A 22,217-nucleotide genomic window follows, 5' to 3' on the forward strand; every position below is an offset into this window, starting at 1 on the left:
TAATTCTGATCAGTGTTTGGGTCTATTGTATTGCGCCTCTTGTGCAGATCCAAATAAAATAATGTGTGTGTGTGTGTGTGTGATTTTACTTAATTTAACCAGTAAAAGCCATATTGAGACTAAAGTCTATTTCACAAGTGTGAACAGGCCAAGAGAAGAGGCAATTAATGTTACACAGCTGTGCCAGTAACAACAAATACAAAACAATAACGGTGACAAACATACTGTATTCGTAACACAGGTACCCCCTACCTAAGAAGCTTGAGGAGAAACGGGAACATCTAATAAAGTGACCCATAAAAGGCTATAAATACTAAGCAACGGAATTTGCTAATAAACTAATAAAAAAAGCTAGAGAAACCACATTTGCTATACGTCAAAGCAGATGCAGTGTCTGGGAAGTGTGCTCATGGCACTCCTTTTAACTTTTTAAAACAAAAGCCTCAGATTTGGTTGCGGTCACGACATAGTGTAGCCAAGCATAATGGCTAAGCTGACCGTTGTACTTAATGGATCTCGTCTCGGGGAAACGGATATCCGTGTAACAGCACTTGATTACGGTTATTCTCACCTGGGTGTAATATGTTTATTCTTAACACTTTGCTCCTGGGTTCAAGAGGGTTTACATTTATAATCACAATATTATTTTAATTTGTCTCTCACCAGGTTTTTGTCGTGGTGTGAAGTTGTTGAATAAAAGAAGTGGAAACACTTTGAGTTGACATCACTTTTACAGTTATCAAGGATCTTTTTTCCTAGTTTACATTTTTATAAAAGTCTAAGTCACAAACAATGCTACAAATACATGGGTATACTGTCTGAGTTACAAATGGTGATCTTTGCGTAAATGTTGAAGTATAGAGAGAGAGAGAGATGGCACTGAGAGCTGTTTGGAAGTGGCAGTGTGTATGCCTTTTATGTTTTTCTACGGTGGGAATTGGCTGGCCTCAGTCATGATCACAGCAGTGTGTTATAAGCCTCATGTCTCTGTTGAAACCTGTCCCCACACACAACTTTACATGTACACAGAAGAATGATGAGAAGGTTGGGTTGTGTGTTAGTTACTTTACAATAATGAGTACCACAGACGAAAAACAGTCTAAGTCCAAATTTCAGACTGACCCCTCCACGAAAAGGCCTCGTTGTCCTGAACCCTTATCTATCATTTATATATTATGGATCAATAGTGTGGACTTAAGGTCATTACACACTGGCGAATTAGCGACGCGAATTAAAAATTCGACACCGGAGCGAACACCGGAGCGAACAAATAAAGAGCGAAAACGGTCGCATTTTCGCACATTCGCACATTCGCCACTGATGTGGAAGCTTGCATTGACTTCAATTGGTTTTAAAAAAAGGCGAATTATTCGCACGAATAATTCGCGTCGCTAATTCGCCAGTGTGTAATGACCTTTACGGCCGGGCTCCACCGGGCGCGTCAGCGTCGCGGCTCCGTCACCGTCAGGGAATGTTCCCTTTTTAATCAATGAAGGGTGGCTCCACTGCCCACGTTGACGGAGACGCGACGCGTGCATTAAAATTGAACCGGTGCGTTTTTTGACGCGACGGAGACGGAGACGCAACGCGTCCGGTGGAGCCCTGGCGTTAGACTGTTATTCGTCTGTGGTACTCATTATTAATGTTTTGTGTAAAGCACTTTGAATTGCTTAGTTTGTTGTGTGTTTGTGTCTTTTATAAACTCATTATTTAAGGTATGGTTTTCAGGTGTGTAGGGCTACTCTGTCATAGTAAATGAAACGCTTAAACAGATTCAGCACAGAAGCCTTGTCGGTCACATACATATTTGCGGATTCTTAGCGGATTAAATCCCACTCATATGGCAATTTTGATATCGGATATACTGTCCGGTCACTACAACTCCTGGATTGCACTTTGTTTGGCCGTTCTGTTTTCATCAGCTATAATGAGTTCATAGACCTCACACAGAAAAGTCATGGAAATGTCGATTAATCTGTATGTGAGCATAGCTGTGTCCTCTTTCTCATGGAAATGTTTAATTTTCTCTCTCGCTGAGACATCCTCCATGTGTCGTATCCCAGGCCCCTCACCTCCTTTTATGTTGTTATCGTGAACTTGAACTGTATATTTAGATTGTCTAAATGTTTGTATTGTTGATTATGTTGCACTGTTGTTTAGTCCAGTTGTTTTGAGTGTTGAACGTTTAATGGACCACAATGGAAACAAGCTTTTTTCTTTTTGTGCATCATCCATTTGGCGTGTTGTTTTAAACTCAATTCAATCAATATATCAATATATCTCTCTCTTTCTCTTTATATTTGTCATCTCTCACCCCCTCTCCTCAGCTGACTTTGGCTTTGCTAGGTATCTCCAGAATAACATGATGGCAGCAACGCTATGTGGGTCCCCCATGTACATGGTGAGTGCGTTTAGCTTCTCTTACAGTTTGATCACAATTTCAGCCACCATAATGCATGAGCTATATTACTGAAATAACAACAACACCTATTTCTTAATTGTTTTCTTGCTCCATCCAGATGCTAAAGCAATTCAAGTGTGCAACAGAATCATGGGTACTTCCAGACATAAAATTGAGGGTTGTGTCATTGTCCTTTCTTTTCCACGCAGGCTCCTGAAGTCATCATGTCACAGAACTATGATGCAAAAGCTGACCTGTGGAGCATCGGAACCATTCTTTTTCAGTGTCTGACTGGGAAGGCGCCCTTTCAGGTGAGCAGCACAAAGTATCCATGGTGTACAGTAGATGATGTACAGTAGATGATGTACAGTAGATGATGGGTGCGACCAAGTCATACTGTGTGTTCTTTTTTATATCGTTGCTGTGGTGCAGAAAACGCTTATATCCATGTATTAACTTTAGCGCCACACAAAAGTATCACATACTTTTAGCTATTTTTTGAATTTTGAATTTTGAAGTACACAAAAAAATCTAGGATCATAAGTAAACCAAGAACCTATCATCAGTCTATCCAAAGACAATTATCTGTACATTGAAACTATAAAGACTATAGGTCTACTAAATTACATTTTTAGCCTTTGCAAGGTATTAGCTGCTGTTTCACCACTTCATGTGTGTCATTTATGCAATAGTGGGTTTTCAGTTAACTTTCCCTCAGTGGTAAAGGAGAGAGAGAGAGATAATACCATAGAGATTTGCCGGTGGCGTTGGCCATAACTGACACATGATACTGTAGAGGCGTGGCTAACTCGGTTCATCAGCTGATGTTTGAAGTTATGTTCACTTTACATGACATGCATGGCTGGCTCTGTGGCGTGTGTAGCACGATTTGTGAGACTGTAAACATTAATGCTGAGAGAAAATGTGTAAATGGTACAAATGACAAAGTCGTACTGCTGTGACCAATATATATTCATTGAAAATGTAGAGGATAACGCAAAGTTCAAAAGTAGTATTATTTCCATTGTGGTCCAGTCATTCGTTTTGACTTAGTATTCTTATGGACTTGATCGTCTATATTATATAGTGTCTTGGAATGCGCAGTGTTTAGCAGCCATGCAATGCTTTTCTTCTGGCCATGCAGTATTCCTTTGAAATGATGACTGTCTCTGATGTACACAGTGACTGTTCTCTGAGATCATGTGGGAGTTCAAAAGCTGGCCTGTTTTTCTGTGCTGCTTTATCCAAAGCGCTTTACATAGATTGTACATTCACGCACACATTCATACATCGATGGCGGAGAAAACCATGCAAGGCACCACCAACCTGCTCATCGAGCGCAATTAGGGCCGGGGTTCAGTGTCTTGCTCAAGGACACTTCGACAGTAACTCTGGCGGAGCCCGGGATTGAACTGGGAACCTTATGGTTCCCAAGCGGCCACTCTACCTCCTGATCCACTGCCACATTACTGGAAGTATAGGGGGTTCAGTGTGTTCAGTGTCTTGCTCTTGGACACTTAGACAGTAACTGCTATTTTCAAAAGATGTTTACATTTGAAATGAGATATTCGGCAACTTTTTTACTTTTGATACTTTAAGTACATTTTTTTGCCAATACCTTTGTACTTTTACTCAAGTATATTTTGAATACGTAATGGAGTAGTTCTACGTTGCAGTATTTATACTTTTACTTGAGTACTTTTCCCACCACTGCATAATTGTAAGACGATGTATAATGCGTAACTTGTAAAAGAAACATTCACAAACTCGGAACAATGCTTACAATATCAATATCATGCAGCACATTATCTGTCTCTTCTGTAGGCCAGCAGTCCTCAGGACCTTCGGCTGTTCTATGAGAAAAATAAGAATCTCAGCCCCAAGTAAGTATTGTCATCATTTCAATGTGATATTTAAGACTAGTTTATGCTGTATTCGAAGATGGATATATAAACATTGACAAGGACGTTGAGGAAAATGTGTTTGCAAAATAATAATCAAACTGGAAAAATTCAACTCAATTATTTGTCAAGTACTTGCTTTTAAAGCAGTAAAAAATATTTTGCTATTTTGATTTTATTCTGTAGTTGAGCTTTGGTTTCTGCTCTGAGCCCGCCCCTGTGTGACTGAAACGCATGTGAAAAGGTCATTATTGTGGCACACTACTACTAGGTCCATTTATAGCTCTTTTGAAATGTAGCATCTAGGTTATCGCACAAATGTAAATGAATGCATCTCTCCTGGATGTCATGCTAATCATGCAACTTTTTCTTAGTTTAGTTGGCTGGCTGGCATTCTTCCTGCAACTGGCAATTCAGAGGTCTGGAACCAGGCTATGATATTTTGCTGTACACTTTCAAAATCTGTCAGAGCTCCTCTAAAATCATTTGGTTAAGACGTGATGACCCGTCAACTTGAATAAATTAACTGGTTCAAAGCTAGTCCACTGCGTGAAAATTGAAAATTAATCAATTGAATTATATTGTCTGCATTGAGAGTAGTATAGTACTTGACTTCCTGGTATTCTTCATTGGCCGGAGCCCCACACAGGTCTATCCTTGGTCCCCTATAGAGCGTCGCAGTCCCGCCTCCTACCCTGGACCAGGAAATGATTCTCCATTCATTTTCCTCATAGACATTTCAGAAAGTATTTATTTAAAGACGTTTACGCCGCGGACAAAGCCAACTCGAGTCGTGACAAATCATGACAACAAACACATTTTTTTGGGCCGAACAAATAATTAGAAAGAAGAAAAAACGGCAGGTTACAACACTTTTTTTGTTGTTTTTCTTCTTTGTAATTATTTGTTTGGTCCAAAATATTGTTTGTGTTGTCATGAGTTGTCACGACTCGAGTTGGCTTTGTCCGCGGCGTAACCGTCTTTAAATAAATACTTTAAGAAATGTCTATGGGAAAAATGAATTGGGTTTCATTTCCTGGTCCAGGGTAGGAGGCGGGACTGCGACGCTCTATATCGACCAAAGCTCTTTGTTCAATCTATGCCAACTCTACAGTATGTATCATACACTAGTACGGTAGGCTACATGTATGTTTAGGAACATGTCTCAAATCTTTGTTTTTGCTCGACTCCAGCATCCCCAGAGAAACGTCGTTCCACTTGAGACATCTGCTGTTGGGACTGCTGCAAAGAAACCACAAGGACCGCATGGACTTTGGTGAGGGCCTACAGTCTTTTTTTATCGTTCAAAATTGTTAGCTTTTTTTATACTAGAAACGTGTCTACAAGCTCACTACATGTCACGATGCAACGCGCTGTGAGCTTGTAGATCGTCTGTTTTGTCGTATGACAAAGTGGTGTCAAAGTGTGGTTTTGAGAAAACAGTTTGTTGTGTTCAAACGCCATATGTGAACATGAATCTGGAGCAAACGGTATACAAATAAGGTACAGTTTGTGAATTGAATACCTTTTTGTAATGCCTGCACAGCTAGTAAACATAATATTGTAGGTTATCCAGACTTGTTTTTTCTTGACCACAAATGTTAAGAATGTTACTTAGATGGAATGTTGTTTATGCAAGGTTCATAGTTTACCTGGTATCCAAGTTTCTTTGAGGCACAACAAGTTATTTGTTGACTAGAGTTGCTTACGCTGCGTATTCTGATCTCGTGCTTGTAAGTCGCTCCGGATAAGAGCGTCTGCTACATATCTTAGACTGTCTTTGTCAAGTTTCAGGATGTATTAGTTCCCAAATGTACTTGAGATTTACGCCATGATATACATATTGCATGTTTGCATACACTCCCCTGATCATACTGAGCAAGATGTCACATTCTGTAAGACAGCATACTGTTGGAATTGCAATGGTACCATTGATCATTAATGAATGAATGAATGAATTGATCTATCTTCCTCCTTTTACATCTTTCCAGATGAGTTCTTTAGTCATCCTTTCCTGGAAGCCAGCTCATCCATGAAGAAGAGTGAGTCAAACTAACAGATTACTTACTAAGGTCCATTTGGTCAGATATGTTCGAAAAGGCTGGAGATGTGTTTCAGAAAACACGTACAACTTAGCCATAATTATAATTCCCTGCACTCTGTGCAAGGCATCTGCCAATATCCACACTCAAAATGTCTGATAATGGTCCAAATGTTTCAATATACTGTATATCTGGAAGGCCACCATCTGTCAGGGGGTAGATTGGGTAACATTTGTGACAGAAAAGCAGCCAACTAAACATGTGAAGAAGTTATCCGGTGAAACTTTAAAGGTGGATCCAATCGTTTTGGTCTTTGCCCAAACCAGCCAAAGCAAATGTCTGTCGAGCCTTGCCAGACCACAATGAGTGAAGTGAAATGTGTGAGTTGGAGTTGCCTTGTTAAAACCAGCATGATGTGTGCATGACGCTTGAATGAACATGGATCTCAATAGAAGAGTCTATTTGGCCACGACGTGTATTTAATGTTTTGCTTTTTCAGGCCACAAGGTTTATAGGCGGCATTGATGTACTGACTTGCTGTTTAACCCATTCAGGCCTGACGTCGAAATTAAAAAAAAAAAAAGTTTTCTAAATCATGACAATTTTCGGAAAGATTTGAGGCACATTTTAACGATTTTTCAAAAATAGCAGACCTACAAGTTCATAGCGCGCCACTCGGTGGCGCGCTATGAGCTTGTAGATCTGCTATTTTTCAATAGCTAAATTATAACAATGTTTAAAACACCAAAAGGGGTTCCCGCCCCAAAATGGGTTAATGGTTAATGTGGTTAAACGCTAACGTGACATGGATGCGTTCCAGGTCTCAATGGATTAAGGGACTTTAAGAGGACTTATTATTGAGACTCAGTATAGAGCGTCGCAGTCCCGCCCCCTTTCATGACGACGCCAGGCCCAGGAAATGAATCCCAATGCATTTTTCCCATAGACATTTCACAAAGTATTTATTTAAAGACCTTTTAAGCGTCGGACGAAGTCAACTCGAGTCGTGACAAATCATGACAACAAACACAATATTTTGGACCAAACAAATAATTATAAAGAAGAAAAACAACAAAAAAAGTGTTGTAACCTGCTGTTTTTTCTACTTTCTAATTCTTTGTTTGGCCCAACACATTGTGTTTATTGTCATGATTTGTCACGACAAGAGTTGGCTTTGTCCGCGGCGTAAACGTCTTTAAGTAAATACTTTCTGAAAAGTCTATGAGGAAAATGAACGGGGATTTCTTTTCCGGGTCTCTCGAGGGGGCGGGACTGCGACGCTCTATTGAGTGCCTTTTATTTACCTGTGTAAAATAGTCCAATAGTGGCCTGGGCCATGGCTCAGTGGTCCAGGCACCTTGGCTGGTAATCCAGTCTGGCAGTGTGCCGCGGGTTCGACTCCCGATCCCGCCTTTACTGCATGTCTTCCCCCCCATCTCTCTCCCCATTTCCTGTCAGCCTACTGTCTGTCCCTCCATAAAAATATAAAATAAAGGCGAAAGACACAAAAAAAACATTACAAAAAATAAATAAAAAAATAGTCCAATAGTCCAAAGATGAGCAATATTTTGAGTGTGTGCTTGTGTACATGTGCCTGCTTCTGTGTTCTCCTACAGCAACTCCGGCTGTGACGATGACATGCTTCCCAAGCTCTGCATCAGCCAGTTCTTGTAGCAGCTCCTCCACCTCTCACCTTGCCTCACCACCGGTTTGTTTACCTTTGTGCTCTTAACAACTGTGCATATTATCTGTGTGTGTGTGTGTGTGTGTGTGTGTGTGTAAAAAGGCACTCACACACAGCGAAACTCTAGAGAGATGCCCCCTCAGCCAGCTGGCCCTGGAACTCCGGGCACAAACACAAACAGAGCCACGAGATAGAAAACCCATTGGACTAAACCAAATTATAAAACAGCAAAAGGAAAACTACCTGACACATTGGAAAGAAGCAACACAAAAGCAGAGTAAACTAGAATGCTATCTGGCCCTAAACAGAGAATACGCAGTGGCAGAATACCTGAGCACCGTGACCGACCCAAAACAAAGAAAAATCCTAACTAGGTACAGACTCAGTGAGCACAGTCTTGCGATCGAGAAAGGCCGTCATAGGCAGACCTGTATCCCGAGAGAAGACAGACTATGCACCCACTGCACACAAAATGAAGTGGAAACCGAGCTACACTTCCTAACCATCTGTCCATTGTACCAAGACATCAGAGACACATACTTCCCACAGATTACAACCACACACGGAGATTTTGAAAACATGACCAATGACAAAAAACTCCCATATCTGCTGGGCGAAGTACAACAATGTGCAAACACAGCAGCAAGATTTGTGAGTTGCTGTGATAGGAGAAGGATATCAAACGGAACACAACCACCCTAAAGACTAATCATTGTTTAGATTCCTGCACTATACCTGCATCCAGCGATCTTGGTACAATATAGAAATTGATCTATTGAAGATTCTGACGTTCAAATGTACATATTTTTTGTTTTGATTGTATTGATGTATTGTTGTATTGTGCTTTCTGCTTTGGCAATGTAAACGTATGTTTTCTCATGCCAATAAAGCCCTTTGAATTGAAAAAAATTGTGTGTGTGTGTGTGTGTGTGTGTGTGTGTGTGTGTGTGTGTGTGTGTGTGTGTGTGTGTGTGTGTGTGGTACATGCATGCACGCGTGCGTCTAGTAAGTAGCTCTTAACTTTTTCTCTCTCTCTCTCTCTCTCTCTCACACATCATCATTTCCTCCTGCAGCAGTCCCTGGCTGAGGTTCAGCAGCTGCGTGCCAAGGCGCTGCCCTCCCCCACCCAGGAGGCAACGGGTTTCCTCTTGAAGGACTCCACTGGCGGCGGTGGCAGCAGCAAGAACTCGTCGTCTTGCGACACGGATGATTTTGTCATGGTGCCTGCACACTTCCCCAGTAAGAGTCTCATTTCACACATAACACTGCCTGCAGCCCTATGCATCAGTGTCAAATGGCATTGTTGTTCTTTTGACTTGATGCTTTTAAAGGTCCTATATTTTAGTCATTTTTAAACCATTCCTTAACTGTTTAAGTGCCAGGGACGTTAAGACGAGCTGAATCTAACTATGCACTGATTGCCAGGGACGTTAAGACGAGCTATAGAATTACAATAGAATTCACAATATAATTACATTTTCTTTCTTTTATTGTCCACCCCACCCCCTGGCACTTTTAATATCTATTAAACACACCTGTACTGTTATTTACACTGAAAACAAAAAGTCATCATAGTCATCTGTTTGAGAGGCTGCACAGTGACTGGCTGGCAGCCAGGCACATTACTAATTTACTGGTCATTTTATATCATCTGAGGTTCTAGTTGATACACAATACTACTGGCAGCAACACTGCAGATAGTCCAGTTATTTTACTCCAAGCTTACCTAGCTCCAATATTACCTTCGACTTCAGTTGCGTTCTAACTTTCCCTGGCGTGGATGAATTTATGCATGCCTTGTAAAAGTGAATGTACAACATAGAAAACAAAATGCATTTTGACCATGCAGACCTTATAAGGTAAAAAAAACATATATGGGACTTTAAAGGTACAGACTGAAGTTCTGCGAAGTTCAGCAGGCCTTTGCTGTACTGGACCATAGGTTTTCAAATGACCCAACTGAAGAGCTTAGACTTCAGACTTCAGAATTGATGTGGATCTCTGAAACTATACATGGCTCTTCTGGCTGTCAGACATGGCTCTTTCTACTGTTTGTAAAGTGAATTGTTTCCATGGGTTTGCAGCAGGTGAACTGACCTGTGAGAGTAAAGCGTTGCAGGACAGCCTGATGAATAGTGGGTAAGTCATTTCATAGTAACCAAACATCTACATTTGTCTGGGAATATGGAACGTATTATTTTTATTGAAGCACACAATACTTAAGCCATTTAGGCCTGACGTCGAAATAAAAAAAACGTTCGCTCTGAAAGAATATATATTCAAAAATTTGTGCCGCATTTTTACGATTTTTCAAAAATAGCAGACCTACAAGTTCATAGCGCGCCACTCGGTGGCGCGCTATGAGCTTGTAGATCTGCTATTTTTCAATAGCTAAAGTATAACATAATGCTTAGTTAAAACACCAAAAGGGGTTCCCGCCCAAAATGGGTTAAAAGCTATAATATGACACAGATGCGTCCTCAGGTCTAAATGGGTTAACCTGACTCCGCCAGATGGGGCAGCAGAGAGTACACTGTGTTCCCCCCCTCCTGCTCCCATCTGGGAACTCTCAGGCAGACTTGATGCCCGGCCACAAAACGGCCTGGCCAATCAGCAGCAGCTTCTAGCAACTTCTAGCAGCAGCTTCTAGCTTCTAGCTGCTGCTGATTGGCCAGGCCGTTTTGTTGGCCGGGCATCAAGTCTGCCTGAGAGTTCCCAGATGGGAGCAGGAGGGGGGAACCCAGTGTACTCTCTGCTGCCCCATCTGGCGGAGTCAGGTTACACAATACTAGCTGGTCACCAAAGCTCTGAAAACTCATCTCCTTTGCCATTTCTCTTATCAGCTCTCTGCTGGCCTCTGCTGGTCTGTGTAGCCAAGCCAAGACACCACCACACTCCCCTTCCTACAGTGGCTCTTCTAACCCTCTCAGGTAACAGCAGCACAGTGTTTGGGTCCAGTTTCAGTGATGCGTTCAAACAGGGGCGGCAGGTTCCTATAACGGCAGTGGGTGCCCCCCGCCCCGCCTCCCTGCCCCCCCCACCTGCCCCCCCTACCAATCTCGTAGGCCTACACCATTGCTCACGAAAGCAAGATCCTTGACCCAATTACAGCCACTGCATCTTACCTTTTAATTAAAGTAAAAGTAGTCTGAGGAAAAGGAACAGTTCTGTTCCCCGGACATTGTTTTGGGATATTTTGGCTGAGATGGCTCTGTTTGTCAAGTCTCAAGTCATGGCTCTTTACAGACGGGCCGACGGTACACAGACAGGAGCCTCTCCGCTGACTGTGTTAGTGTTGTGTTGCTGCAGGAGACGGAGTGTGAATGAACCGTGCGGTCACTGGAACAAAGCCACCGTATTAGCATTTGAATACCTGTTCTGTGAACACCGTAAAGGTGTGTGCCTACGTGACAAAATGACCAGGGGGAGGGGATCTTCAGGCTTAATCTCAGTGGGTACTTTTTGGCTTATTATTTTTTCAGTGGTTGCCCAAGCCCTCAGGCACTCCCAAAGTTGACGCCGCTGCGTTCAAACGAGCAGCGACGGAGCAACTGGCTACAAGTCATTTTCAATGGAAGCCAGCGACAAGAGGCTACAAACGGACTCCCGACAACACTTGTCACTGGGTGATGCGCTACAAAAACAGTTGATTCGTCTTTTGTCAGAGCTCCAATGACGCAGTGACGTGTCAATCAATCTCATGTTTTTCTTTCACCATTTCCACGCCCCTTCTCTCTCCCCACAATTCCTGCTCTGTTGTGTAAAAGGAAGACATGTTTGCCATTAACCAGTTCCCTGTGCTATTTCATTTTTACTCATTTCGGTTTGAGCAACACTTTAAACAAAAGGCGACTCTGCATGTTATGTATCTTTTGTTGCCACTACTATGAGCGCAGCATCAGAGTTCAGTTAAAGCACCAGTTGAAACTCAAAGGGTTCAACTTGTGGCACCTATTGAATCCCCCTGTTGTGCAAACCAATCTGATATTCAATTGCAAGAGTCCCAGACTAGTTATCGCAGTTAGACCTGAGGACGATTTTAAAAATGTCTTCAAAACATGAGTTTTCTGAAAAACTCATGTTTCTATGTCAGTGGTTCTCAAGCTATTTCATGTCAAAGACGCCATAAATTATATGAAATTGTCCACCGACCCCATCTGAAAATATGTTGTTCCAGGGACCCCCCAGAAGCAAAAAATTGAGTTAAAAATGCTCTGAAAGAAATTTTCACGATTTTTCAAAAATAGCAGACCTACATATGAGCTTGTACTTGTAGATCTGCTATTTTTCAATAGCTAAAGTATGACATAATGCTTAAAACACCAAAGGGGTTCCCGCCAAGAATGGGTTAAACTAAAAGTCTGATCATCTCAAAGTTAAGTTGGTGACAGCTCTGCGCTCTTATCAACCCTGAAGACAGAAGATTATGGTCTTGAAAATGTGTTCATGTACTTGCAACTCTTGGTTAAAATCCTAGTGTGTGTGTGTGTGTGTGTGTGTGTGTGTGTGTGTGTGTGCGTGTGTGCGTGTGTGCGTGTGTGCGTGTGTGCGTGTGTGCGTGCGTGCGTGCGTGCGTGCGTGCGTGCGTGCGTGCGTGCGTGCGTGCGTGCGCTCACAAGGGGATATGTTCCAATTGGGTTCAGCCATATCAAAAGTGTACTGGTGTTCTGTATAAATAAGGTTTAAATCTATATTCTGAATCTGAAGTCTTGATCTCTGCCCACTCTGTTTCTGTCCTTCTCTCTCGTTGGTAGACCCGGTGAGGCCACAGCCAGCAACTATGGTGGTAGCTGTGGCAACTATGGTCAGTCTGTACCTATCCCAGTTCCCACTCAGGTCCAGAACTACCAGCGCATTGAGCAGAACCTCCATTCTCCTAAATCGGATGAATCCCCACGGTCTGTATAGACATATGTTTGCACACACAAACGCTCAAATATAAAGTGTCCAAACAGCCGTCTAACTACCCTAAATTCCACAGAATATACTAATTTCTTATTGGCTAGCAGGCGCCTGTCCATTAACCCATTGATGCCTGGTGCAACCTATACGTTGTTCTACCCTTGATGCCGGCGCTCTCTCTGTGTCTCATCAGCTATTGTTATAATTTAGCTATTGAAAAATAGCAGATCTACAAGCTCATAGCGCGCCACCGAGTGGCGCGCTATGAACTTGTAGATCTGCTATTTTTGAAAAAACATAACTATTTAAAAAAATAATGAATAAAAATTTGAAGGTTTTCAGAAACCTTAGGTCAGGCCCTAGAAGGCGTTCCCAGATTCAGCCTCAGGCATCAATGGGTTAAGCCTAATTTATACTGTGTAAGCCAAGTCGTGGCTCATGGTCCATAGCTGCCTCCAACAGTGTTTAGTACAAAACTATATTGAGCTATGGCTTGGCTCACGCTATATAAATTCGGATTTAATACAGGGATATCGGAACACCGGTCAACCGTTTAACCACCTTTTCTCACAGTCCCATGTATTAATCCATTGAGACCTGGAACGCATCCATGTCACGTTAGCGTTTAACCACATTAACCATTAACCCATTTTGGGGCGGGAACCCCTTTTGGTGTTTTAAACATTGTTATAATTTAGCTATTGAAAAATAGCAGATCTACAAGCTCATAGCGCGCCACCGAGTGGCGCGCTATGAACTTGTAGGTCTGCTATTTTTGAAAAATCGTTAAAATGTGCCTCAAATCTTTCCGAAAATTGTCATGATTTAGAAAACTTTTTTTTTTAAATTTCGACGTCAGGCCTGAATGGGTTAAATCAAAGGTTAGTTTCCCCAATTTCAATAGCAAAATGCTTCATTTATATGCTACAAGCTCACAATCGTAGATTTGTAGATCAGCTAGCATGGCTCTGTAAGAAGCGTGAGATGTCTACAAATGGATCGATCAGCTGCACATGTCTTGTGCATGTTTCCTGTAGGCCAAAGAAGTACCTCCAGAAATAAGATTTCACGTGTTTTATATAGTTAATTTACGTTAATTTTGTAATGTAAATGAATGGCAGTCAGATTGTGCTGAATAAGGAGGTCGGGAGTGGCTTATTGTCAGTATTAGACCCGTTTACAATGCGCTACATCTGTGCTGAATCCTTGCCCAAATATGGAGTTACTTCATACATCATAGATTCACCATAGATGACTGACCACATGAAGCCCAAGATCCACATGTAGCCACGTGATTATTAGCCCCGTCTTGTGAAATCAGGCATAAGTCACGTACCGTACAATATATTGAATTGTATCTAGTTCTACCTACTTGTTTTTCTCCTTGGTGATTTTTCAGAGTTGGTGACTTTGCCTTGTGTTTTATCTCTTATAGACAGTCAACACCGGTGCGCCGCTGCAGCAGTGGAAGCTCTTTGGGCTTTGCAAGAACCGGGCCATCCCCTCCCTACAGTCAAGGACTGGCCCCAACCGCAGTCTGTCGCAGGCTGTCTCTGGGAGGGACCAGACCCTTTCAACTACCCCCACAAGGTAATACCCATGTTAATCAATGCTCACTTTGTGGGTCACTTTCACAAACATGAATATTGTGGCTTTTTGTTTGTTTTGCGTTGTGTTTAAAGTTGGAGTGCCACACAGGCTTATTTTGTCCTAGATAACGATCATTGGGTATTAATGTTGTAATTAACTGTACACTGACGGTGGGGACGCAAAATTATTTTGGGTCAAATATTTTAGACACCTGAATAGAATTCAACAGAATGAGTGAAATACAATATTATAAAATACAAATTTGTGCATAAAATTACCTTCAGGGTTAAGTTAGGGTCACGAGTCAATGGCAGCATTATTTTGGGGTCGGGGGCCGTAAAAGTTTGGGAACCCATGTTATTTCATATAACAAATGACACTTTATCACATTGGGCGCAACACGACAATGTTTTTGAGTGACATGATTCGATATTATGTGACGAGAGGGAGGTAGATAGTCCTGATGATCAGTCTGTTCCTAATTCACCTGTTTGCCAGAGACGCTTGTAGCTTATAGTAGGAACTAGAAAATACACATTGCAGAGCCAGTGGGTAATTTTACATAACCTAATTAAATCCATCCATGCTAATTGTAATCATAATGATGACTAAATCAAACTACTTTAAAGTCCTCAATCAGAAGCGACTGGTCCCATCCGGCCGGTCTGATGAGGAAGTATGGTAACCCTTTCTTTTACAGTACAGTAATAACCATGAAATGACATGGTAATTACATGGTTATTACAAGGTAGTAAGGAGTAATTACTGGGTATTTACTAGGTAATTACATGGTAACTACAGGGTAATAAGGTAATTATCAAGTATTTTCTTGACTACTACCCGGTAATTACCATGTAATTATGAGTATTTACCAGGTAATTACATGGTAATGTAACCAGTAATTACTATGAAAACGAATCAGTAATTACTAGGTTACTAGGTAATTACATGGTAACTACAGGGTAATAAGGTAATTATCAAGTATTTTCTTGACTACTACCCAGTAATTACCATGTAATTATGAGTATTTACCAGGTAATTACAGGTATTTACATGGTAATTACATGGTCATGTAACCAGTAATTACTATGAAAACTAATCAGTAATTACTAGGTAATTATCAAGTATTTTCTTGACTACTACCCAGTGATTATTAGTATTTGCCAGGTAATTACATGGTCATGTAACCAGTAATTACTCAGAAAATACAAAGTTTTCCCCAGTAAGTACTAGGTAATCCTTATGTATTTTCCTGCCAACTACCAGGAAATTATAACCTATATACTAGGTAGTTACCAGTTAATTACACTGTAAATACTGGATAATGGCCATGTAGTTACCTAGTATTTACTATACAATTCACTGACGACTACCAGGTATTTACCCATGAATTATTGAGCCATGTGTTATCAATCAATTGGTGCAGTTGACCGTGAGGCTGTTAATGACGGTATTTACATTGTAATTACCAGATATTAACCTGATAACTACCATGTATTACCCAGTCCATTACATGTTAACTACAGGGAAATATACCCAGTAAGTACTAGGTAATTATCATGTATTTCCTTAACTACTACGCAGGAATTACCATGTAATTATGAGTATTTATTATTGATTCATGCCTTATCAATCAACTGGTGCAGTGGCCGTGCGGGTGTTAATGACTATTTACATTGTAATTACCAGATATTAACCTGATAACTACCATGTTTTACCTGGTAATTACTCAGCATTTACCCAGTAACTAGAAAATGTTTAACCGGTAATTACCTGCTATTTACCCAGTAAGTGTGATTTGTATTTACCTAGTATATACTAAGTAATTAAAGTGGAACTGTGACTGTAAAAGAAAGCGTGGTTTGTTTCCATATTACTACCTGGTACTTTCAGTATTTACACAGTAATTACGGTAGAACCGGACTGTAAAAGAAAGCGTGGTTTGTTGCCATGATATTACTTGGTAATTACTCAGTATTTATCCAGTAACTAGACAACTATTTACCTGGTATTTACCCAGTAATTAAGATGGAACTGGACTGTAAAAGAAAGTGTGGTTTGTTTCCATGATATTACCCTGTACCTTCCCTGTAATAACCATATTTCAGTTTGTACTCAACGAGTAGCCCATGAACTCAAGAATGACACAATGATGACAGTTTAAGGGTTTTTATATAGAGATGGTTGCACAGCCACAGACAGACATGGATGGAAGATTGTATGAATGGTATCTGAAATGACTAACCTTAACACACTTATCACTGTAAAGTTCAAATACATTAGCTGAGGCTAACTTAGCTTGTTAGAGCCATGTTAGGCTACCATAGATGGCTGCCAATGTTAACCTAGCAACATGATTTAGCATAGCAAATACAGGCAAAAACGAACTTTTTAGAGAACACATAGATGAATGAATTGTTGCAACATTAATTAATATTGCACTGTATAAACAAACAATGAGCATACTTCCTGAAGAACGCATTCTGTGATCCTGTTTGTCTGAGTCTGTGTAGATGCATGACTGAGTGGTTGGGAGAGTGAGTGTAGAGAGTGGAAACTGACTCCAATCAAGATACAGGTTTGGGGGATTTAGCAGGTGTTGGGAATTCACCTAATCAGGTCCAGGCTGGGGTTGCCATGGCGATCAATTATTTTCTACAGGTTAAACCAGTGGTTTTCAACTTTGGTAACCAAATGGACCCTTATAGTTCTTTAACTTTTGAGAGCATAAAATTAAACCAAGTGGACCCTTACAGGTCATATTTTTATGAATAGTTAAATAATTGTTAAACATCTGCATTAATTAATTTACAAGAAGTCTACACAAGTTAGAGAATGTAGAAGAATTTAATAATTAAATCTCATGGTGGCCCGTGTCGTGGCTCAAATGCAAAATAAATAATGGACCTTGATTTGAAAAGGGTTGAAAACCACTGGTTTAAACCATGAATTGTAAAAGTAACTGTGTACAAAATTCCCCATAGCATTTAGTGAAGGCTACTTCATGCACACTATTCATATTGAGGACCCATTTTCTACTTTAGTTCAGGCTTCTGTTTGGGCAGTGTAGTCAGTGCAAGAGGACCCCAGTCCAGCTGCAACTCTACATGCAGCTACACAAACAGACAAACAGGATCACAGAATGCGTTCTTCAGGAAGTATGCTCATTGTTTGTTTATACAGTGTAATATTAATTAATGTTGCAACAATTCATTCATCAATGTGTTCTCTAAAAAGTTCGTTTTTGCCTGTATTTGCTATGCTAAATCATGTTGCTAGGTTAACATTGGCAGCCATCTGTGGTAGCCTAACAGGGCTCTAACAAGCTAAGTTAGCCTCAGCTAATGTATTTGAACTTTACAGTGATAAGTGTGTTAAGGTTAGTCATTTCAGATACCATTCATACAATCATCCATCCATGTCTGTCTGTGGCTGTGCAACCATCTCTATATAAAAACCCTTAAACTGTCATCATTGTGTCATTCTTGAGTTCATGGGCTACTCGTTGATTACAAACTGAAATATGGTTATTACAGGGAAGGTACAGGGTAATATCATGGAAACAAACCACACTTTCTTTTACAGTGCAGGTCCACCTTAATTACTGGGTAAATACCAGGTAAATAGTTGTCTAGTTACTGGATAAATACTGAGTAATTACCAAGTAATATCATGGCAACAAACCACGCTTTCTTTTACAGTCCAGTTCTACCGTAATTACTGTGTAAATACTGAAAGTACCAGGTAGTAATATGGAAACAAACCACACTTTCTTTTACAGTCACAGTTCCACTTGAATTACTTAGTATATACTAGGTAAATACAAATCACACTTACTGGGTAAATAGCAGGTAATTACCGGTTAAATATTTTCTAGTTACTGGGTAAATGCTGAGTAATTACCAGGTAAAACATGGTAGTTATCAGGTTAATATCTGGTAATTACAATGTAAATAGTCATTAACACCCGCACGGCCACTGCACCAGTTGATTGATAAGGCATGAATCAATAATAAATACTCATAATTACATGGTAATTCCCGGGTAGTAGTTAAGGAAATACATGATAATTACCTAGTACTTACTGGGTATATTTCCCTGTAGTTAACATGTAATGGACTGGGTAATACATGGTAGTTATCAGGTTAATATCTGGTAATTACAATGTAAATACCGTCATTAACAGCCTCACGGTCAACTGCACCAATTGATTGATAACACATGGCTCAATAATTCATGGGTAAATACCTGGTAGTCGTCAGTGAATTGTATAGTAAATACTAGGTAACTACATGACCATTATCCAGTATTTACAGTGTAATTAACTGGTAACTACCTAGTATATAGGTTATAATTTCCTGGTAGTTGGCAGGAAAATACACAAGGATTACCTAGTACTTACTGGGGAAAACTTTGTATTTTCTGAGTAATTACTGGTTACATGACCATGTAATTACCTGGTAAATACTAATAATCACTGGGTAGTAGTCAAGAAAATACTTGATAATTACCTAGTAATTACTGATTCGTTTTCATAGTAATTACTGGTTACATGACCATGTAATTACCATGTAAATACCTGTAATTACCTGGTAAATACTAATAATTACATGGTAATTACTGGGTAGTAGTCAAGAAAATACTTGATAATTACCTAGTAATTACTGATTCGTTTTCATAGTAATTACTGGTTACATTACCATGTAATTACCTGGTAAATACTCATAATTACATGGTAATTACCGGGTAGTAGTCAAGAAAATACTTGATAATTACCTAGTAATCGTTGTGTTTATTACCCTGTAGTTACCATGTAATTACCTAGTAAATACCCAGTAATTACTCCTTACTACCTTGTAATAACCATGTAATTACCATGTAATTTCATGGTTATTACTGTACTGTAAAAGAAAGGGTTACCGGAAGTATTTTTCATTCGGGTTGAGAACCTGTTCAACGGGAAGATATTAGCATCTAATAATCATAAATTAGCTTTATTGTCATGTCACAGTCTGCAAAATATACTCCATCATTGTAGTTTTTACGAAACTGAAGAAAAATGTTGATAGAAAGAATAGGTCAAACAAATGTTCCCGAAATATGTAGTGGGAAAATGTATATGGATGCGTGTCTAATCATACAGAGTCTGTGGACATTCAGAAGCTTCCTGTGGTGTGTTTAATTAAGCCAATTCATGTCTGTGAACCTGACCCAATGGGTTACACATATGTTCGTCTGCTCTTTTCTCTCCTCCTCGCTGCCCTTCGCCTCACCCTCCTTCGTTCTTCTCTTTTGTGTCTCAAGTTGGCACCATCCCAGAGCTGCCTGGACATGCGTGCCAGATGGGCACAGACACAGGCAATGGGGGGTCACTGCCACTGGGTGGAGGTGAGAACCCTTCTCTCCTTCCTCACAAGTTTAGAGTTGACGTGTGAACTCTAAACGTTTCCCTAACACAGGGGTTCTCAACGTTTTTGGCCGGGGACCCCCGGAAATGCTTTGGCAACGTCTCGGGACCCCCGCCCCGCCCCCTCCCGACCCCCAATATAAATTGACTGCTACAATATAGCTATTGAAAAATAGCAGATCTACAAGCTCATAGCGCGCCACCGAGTGGCGCGCTACGAGCTTACGATCTTATTTTTTTTTATTTATTTTTTTGAAAATAATTTGGGGACCCCCTAAAATAATTTGGCGACCCCCCGAGGGGTCGCGACCCACGGGTTGAGAACCCCTGCCCTAACAGACTCATTTGCCTGCACTTTAAACATGACATTGGTGGGGCTGTGGTGTTTTAGATCCAGAAGAGAAAATCTACATTATAAAATTGAATGGTGTTACCACTTGAAACTTGAAAAAGAGAATGCGAGCACTCGCCATATGAATAGTTCACAATTCACTTTTATTGGGTGCACTGGCAGAAACGGTATCTTTAAATCACTCACTTGATGCGTTTAGGAACTCTTACGTCCGTCGATTCTTTTAGGATCTCTTATGTCCGTAGTGTTTGATCGGCTACTGGGTCTTTTACATAAATTAGAGATCTTGACTTAAATGGACCAAGTCAGTGCTGGTGATCTTTTTTTTAATGATAAACGGAGTTGACGCATTTGCAGTTACTTCATTAACACTTATGATGCTAAGGACATGTAAAATCTGCCCTTCAGCTTGGCACACTAGCACCTTTATTCTGACAAACTCTGGCAGTATCATAAGTGTTAAGTGCAGAGTACACAAGATGCTACTCTTTTCATTCTTTTTTCCGTTGGTGATAATCCCAATATTTTCTCTCCTCAGCTTTACAGTGCCCTGACTCCCTGCCTGCTCCTCAGCAGGCAGGACTGGGCACGCGGCTCCACAGTGCCCCCTGCCTGTTGGAGTTCACCAGTGCAGGTGCCAGGCAGAAGATCAGGAAGCAGCACTCGGATCCAGTGGTGACTTCCCAGGCAGGCCTGATGGCTTTACGTCCTCTGCACTCCTCCCCCAGGCTCAGTGAGCTGATGCAGCGCAGCCCTCTGCCCACAATCCTGGGCTCTCCTTCTCGGGTGAGCCGTGTGTGTGTGTGTGTGTGTGTGTGTGTGTGTGTGTGTGTGTGTGTGTGTGTGTGTGTGTGTGTGTGTGTGTGTGTGTGTGTGTGTGTGTGTGTGTGTGTGTGTGTGTGTGTGTGTGTGTGTGTGTGTGTGTGTGTGTGTGTGTGTGTGTGTGTGTGTGTGTGCGCCAAATGTAATTATATTTTGTGTTAATTAGAATGGTATCAGAGAAGAAAAAGCTTTGGCTTCAGCCTACACATTTTCGGTGCTAACCCTGATTATGTAACACAACTGTCTTGTAAACTGTAAAGTACCGAAATAAACCATTCATTCATTCATATATATATATATATATATATACACACACACATACATATCACAATTATATTTGGCCAACTCAATTCAATTATGTAGGTATGTTTTAAAATATTTGAATGACTTAGCTGCCATCTGATGTAAATCATTTCCCATTTCTGGAACACTTTCCAACTCTCTTCCCCATATTCTCCAGACGATCCCCCCGTTTGAATTCCCAAAGCCGCCCAGCTCAACGAACCTGATGGCCTTACTGACCCAGCCAGGTTTCCTAGGTCCATCTGGCAGTAGGCCAGTCTCCGCGGAGCCCAGAGACCCAGGACATCAGGCACCGTCAAGCCCAGCCAGACCATGCTTTGGAAGGTAGGACGCTGTATAGTATTCGTCATTTTGCATTTATGTTTTTCTGGTGTTGGGGGTTCTAATCAAATCGTGGACTGTTTATTGGAATCAAACCAGGTACTATTTGGGACTGTAATTATTATCTAGTGGTATTTTCATTTCTTCTTGGGGACCCAACGCAGCTCCTCCAAGGAAAACAAACAAATTAACGGAGCTGAACGTGAATCCCCCCCACCGCCCACCCCTTTTTTCCCCTCACTGTATATGTTTCTTTTCCCTTTTTACCTCCTTTATGATGAATTCCTGTTCTGTCTATAGAAGTGTCTATTTGTACGTCTCTAAATGTTTTGATGATTTGAACATGGTGGACCCTATTGGAAACAAGTGTAATGCTTAATTGGGTCGTCCACTCACAGTTAACAGCCTTTGTATTGAGTTTGTGCTTGAAATGTACTGTAATTCTGCAAACTATTAATAAATTCTTCAATCAATCAATCAATCAATCAATCT

General features: G+C 40.9%; 1 protein-coding gene across 1 annotated transcript in view; it reads left to right on the forward strand.

Moving 5' to 3' along the window:
* Positions 1-22,217, forward strand: part of ulk1b (unc-51 like autophagy activating kinase 1) — a 45,008-nt gene that overhangs the window by 13,936 nt on the left and 8,855 nt on the right. The window contains exons 7-20 of the mRNA XM_079525214.1: positions 2,328-2,401; positions 2,611-2,712; positions 4,226-4,284; positions 5,496-5,578; positions 6,294-6,344; positions 7,961-8,052; positions 9,102-9,267; positions 10,113-10,167; positions 10,872-10,958; positions 12,783-12,926; positions 14,366-14,520; positions 19,825-19,908; positions 20,818-21,065; positions 21,562-21,728. Of these exons, the coding sequence (XP_079381340.1) occupies positions 2,328-2,401; positions 2,611-2,712; positions 4,226-4,284; positions 5,496-5,578; positions 6,294-6,344; positions 7,961-8,052; positions 9,102-9,267; positions 10,113-10,167; positions 10,872-10,958; positions 12,783-12,926; positions 14,366-14,520; positions 19,825-19,908; positions 20,818-21,065; positions 21,562-21,728 (1,567 nt within the window). The remainder of the gene's footprint in view (positions 1-2,327; positions 2,402-2,610; positions 2,713-4,225; positions 4,285-5,495; positions 5,579-6,293; positions 6,345-7,960; positions 8,053-9,101; positions 9,268-10,112; positions 10,168-10,871; positions 10,959-12,782; positions 12,927-14,365; positions 14,521-19,824; positions 19,909-20,817; positions 21,066-21,561; positions 21,729-22,217) is intronic.

Source organism: Electrona antarctica (assembly GCF_951216825.1).
Source record: "Electrona antarctica genome assembly, chromosome: 16".
In the NCBI taxonomy this organism is placed as follows: domain Eukaryota; kingdom Metazoa; phylum Chordata; class Actinopteri; order Myctophiformes; family Myctophidae; genus Electrona; species Electrona antarctica.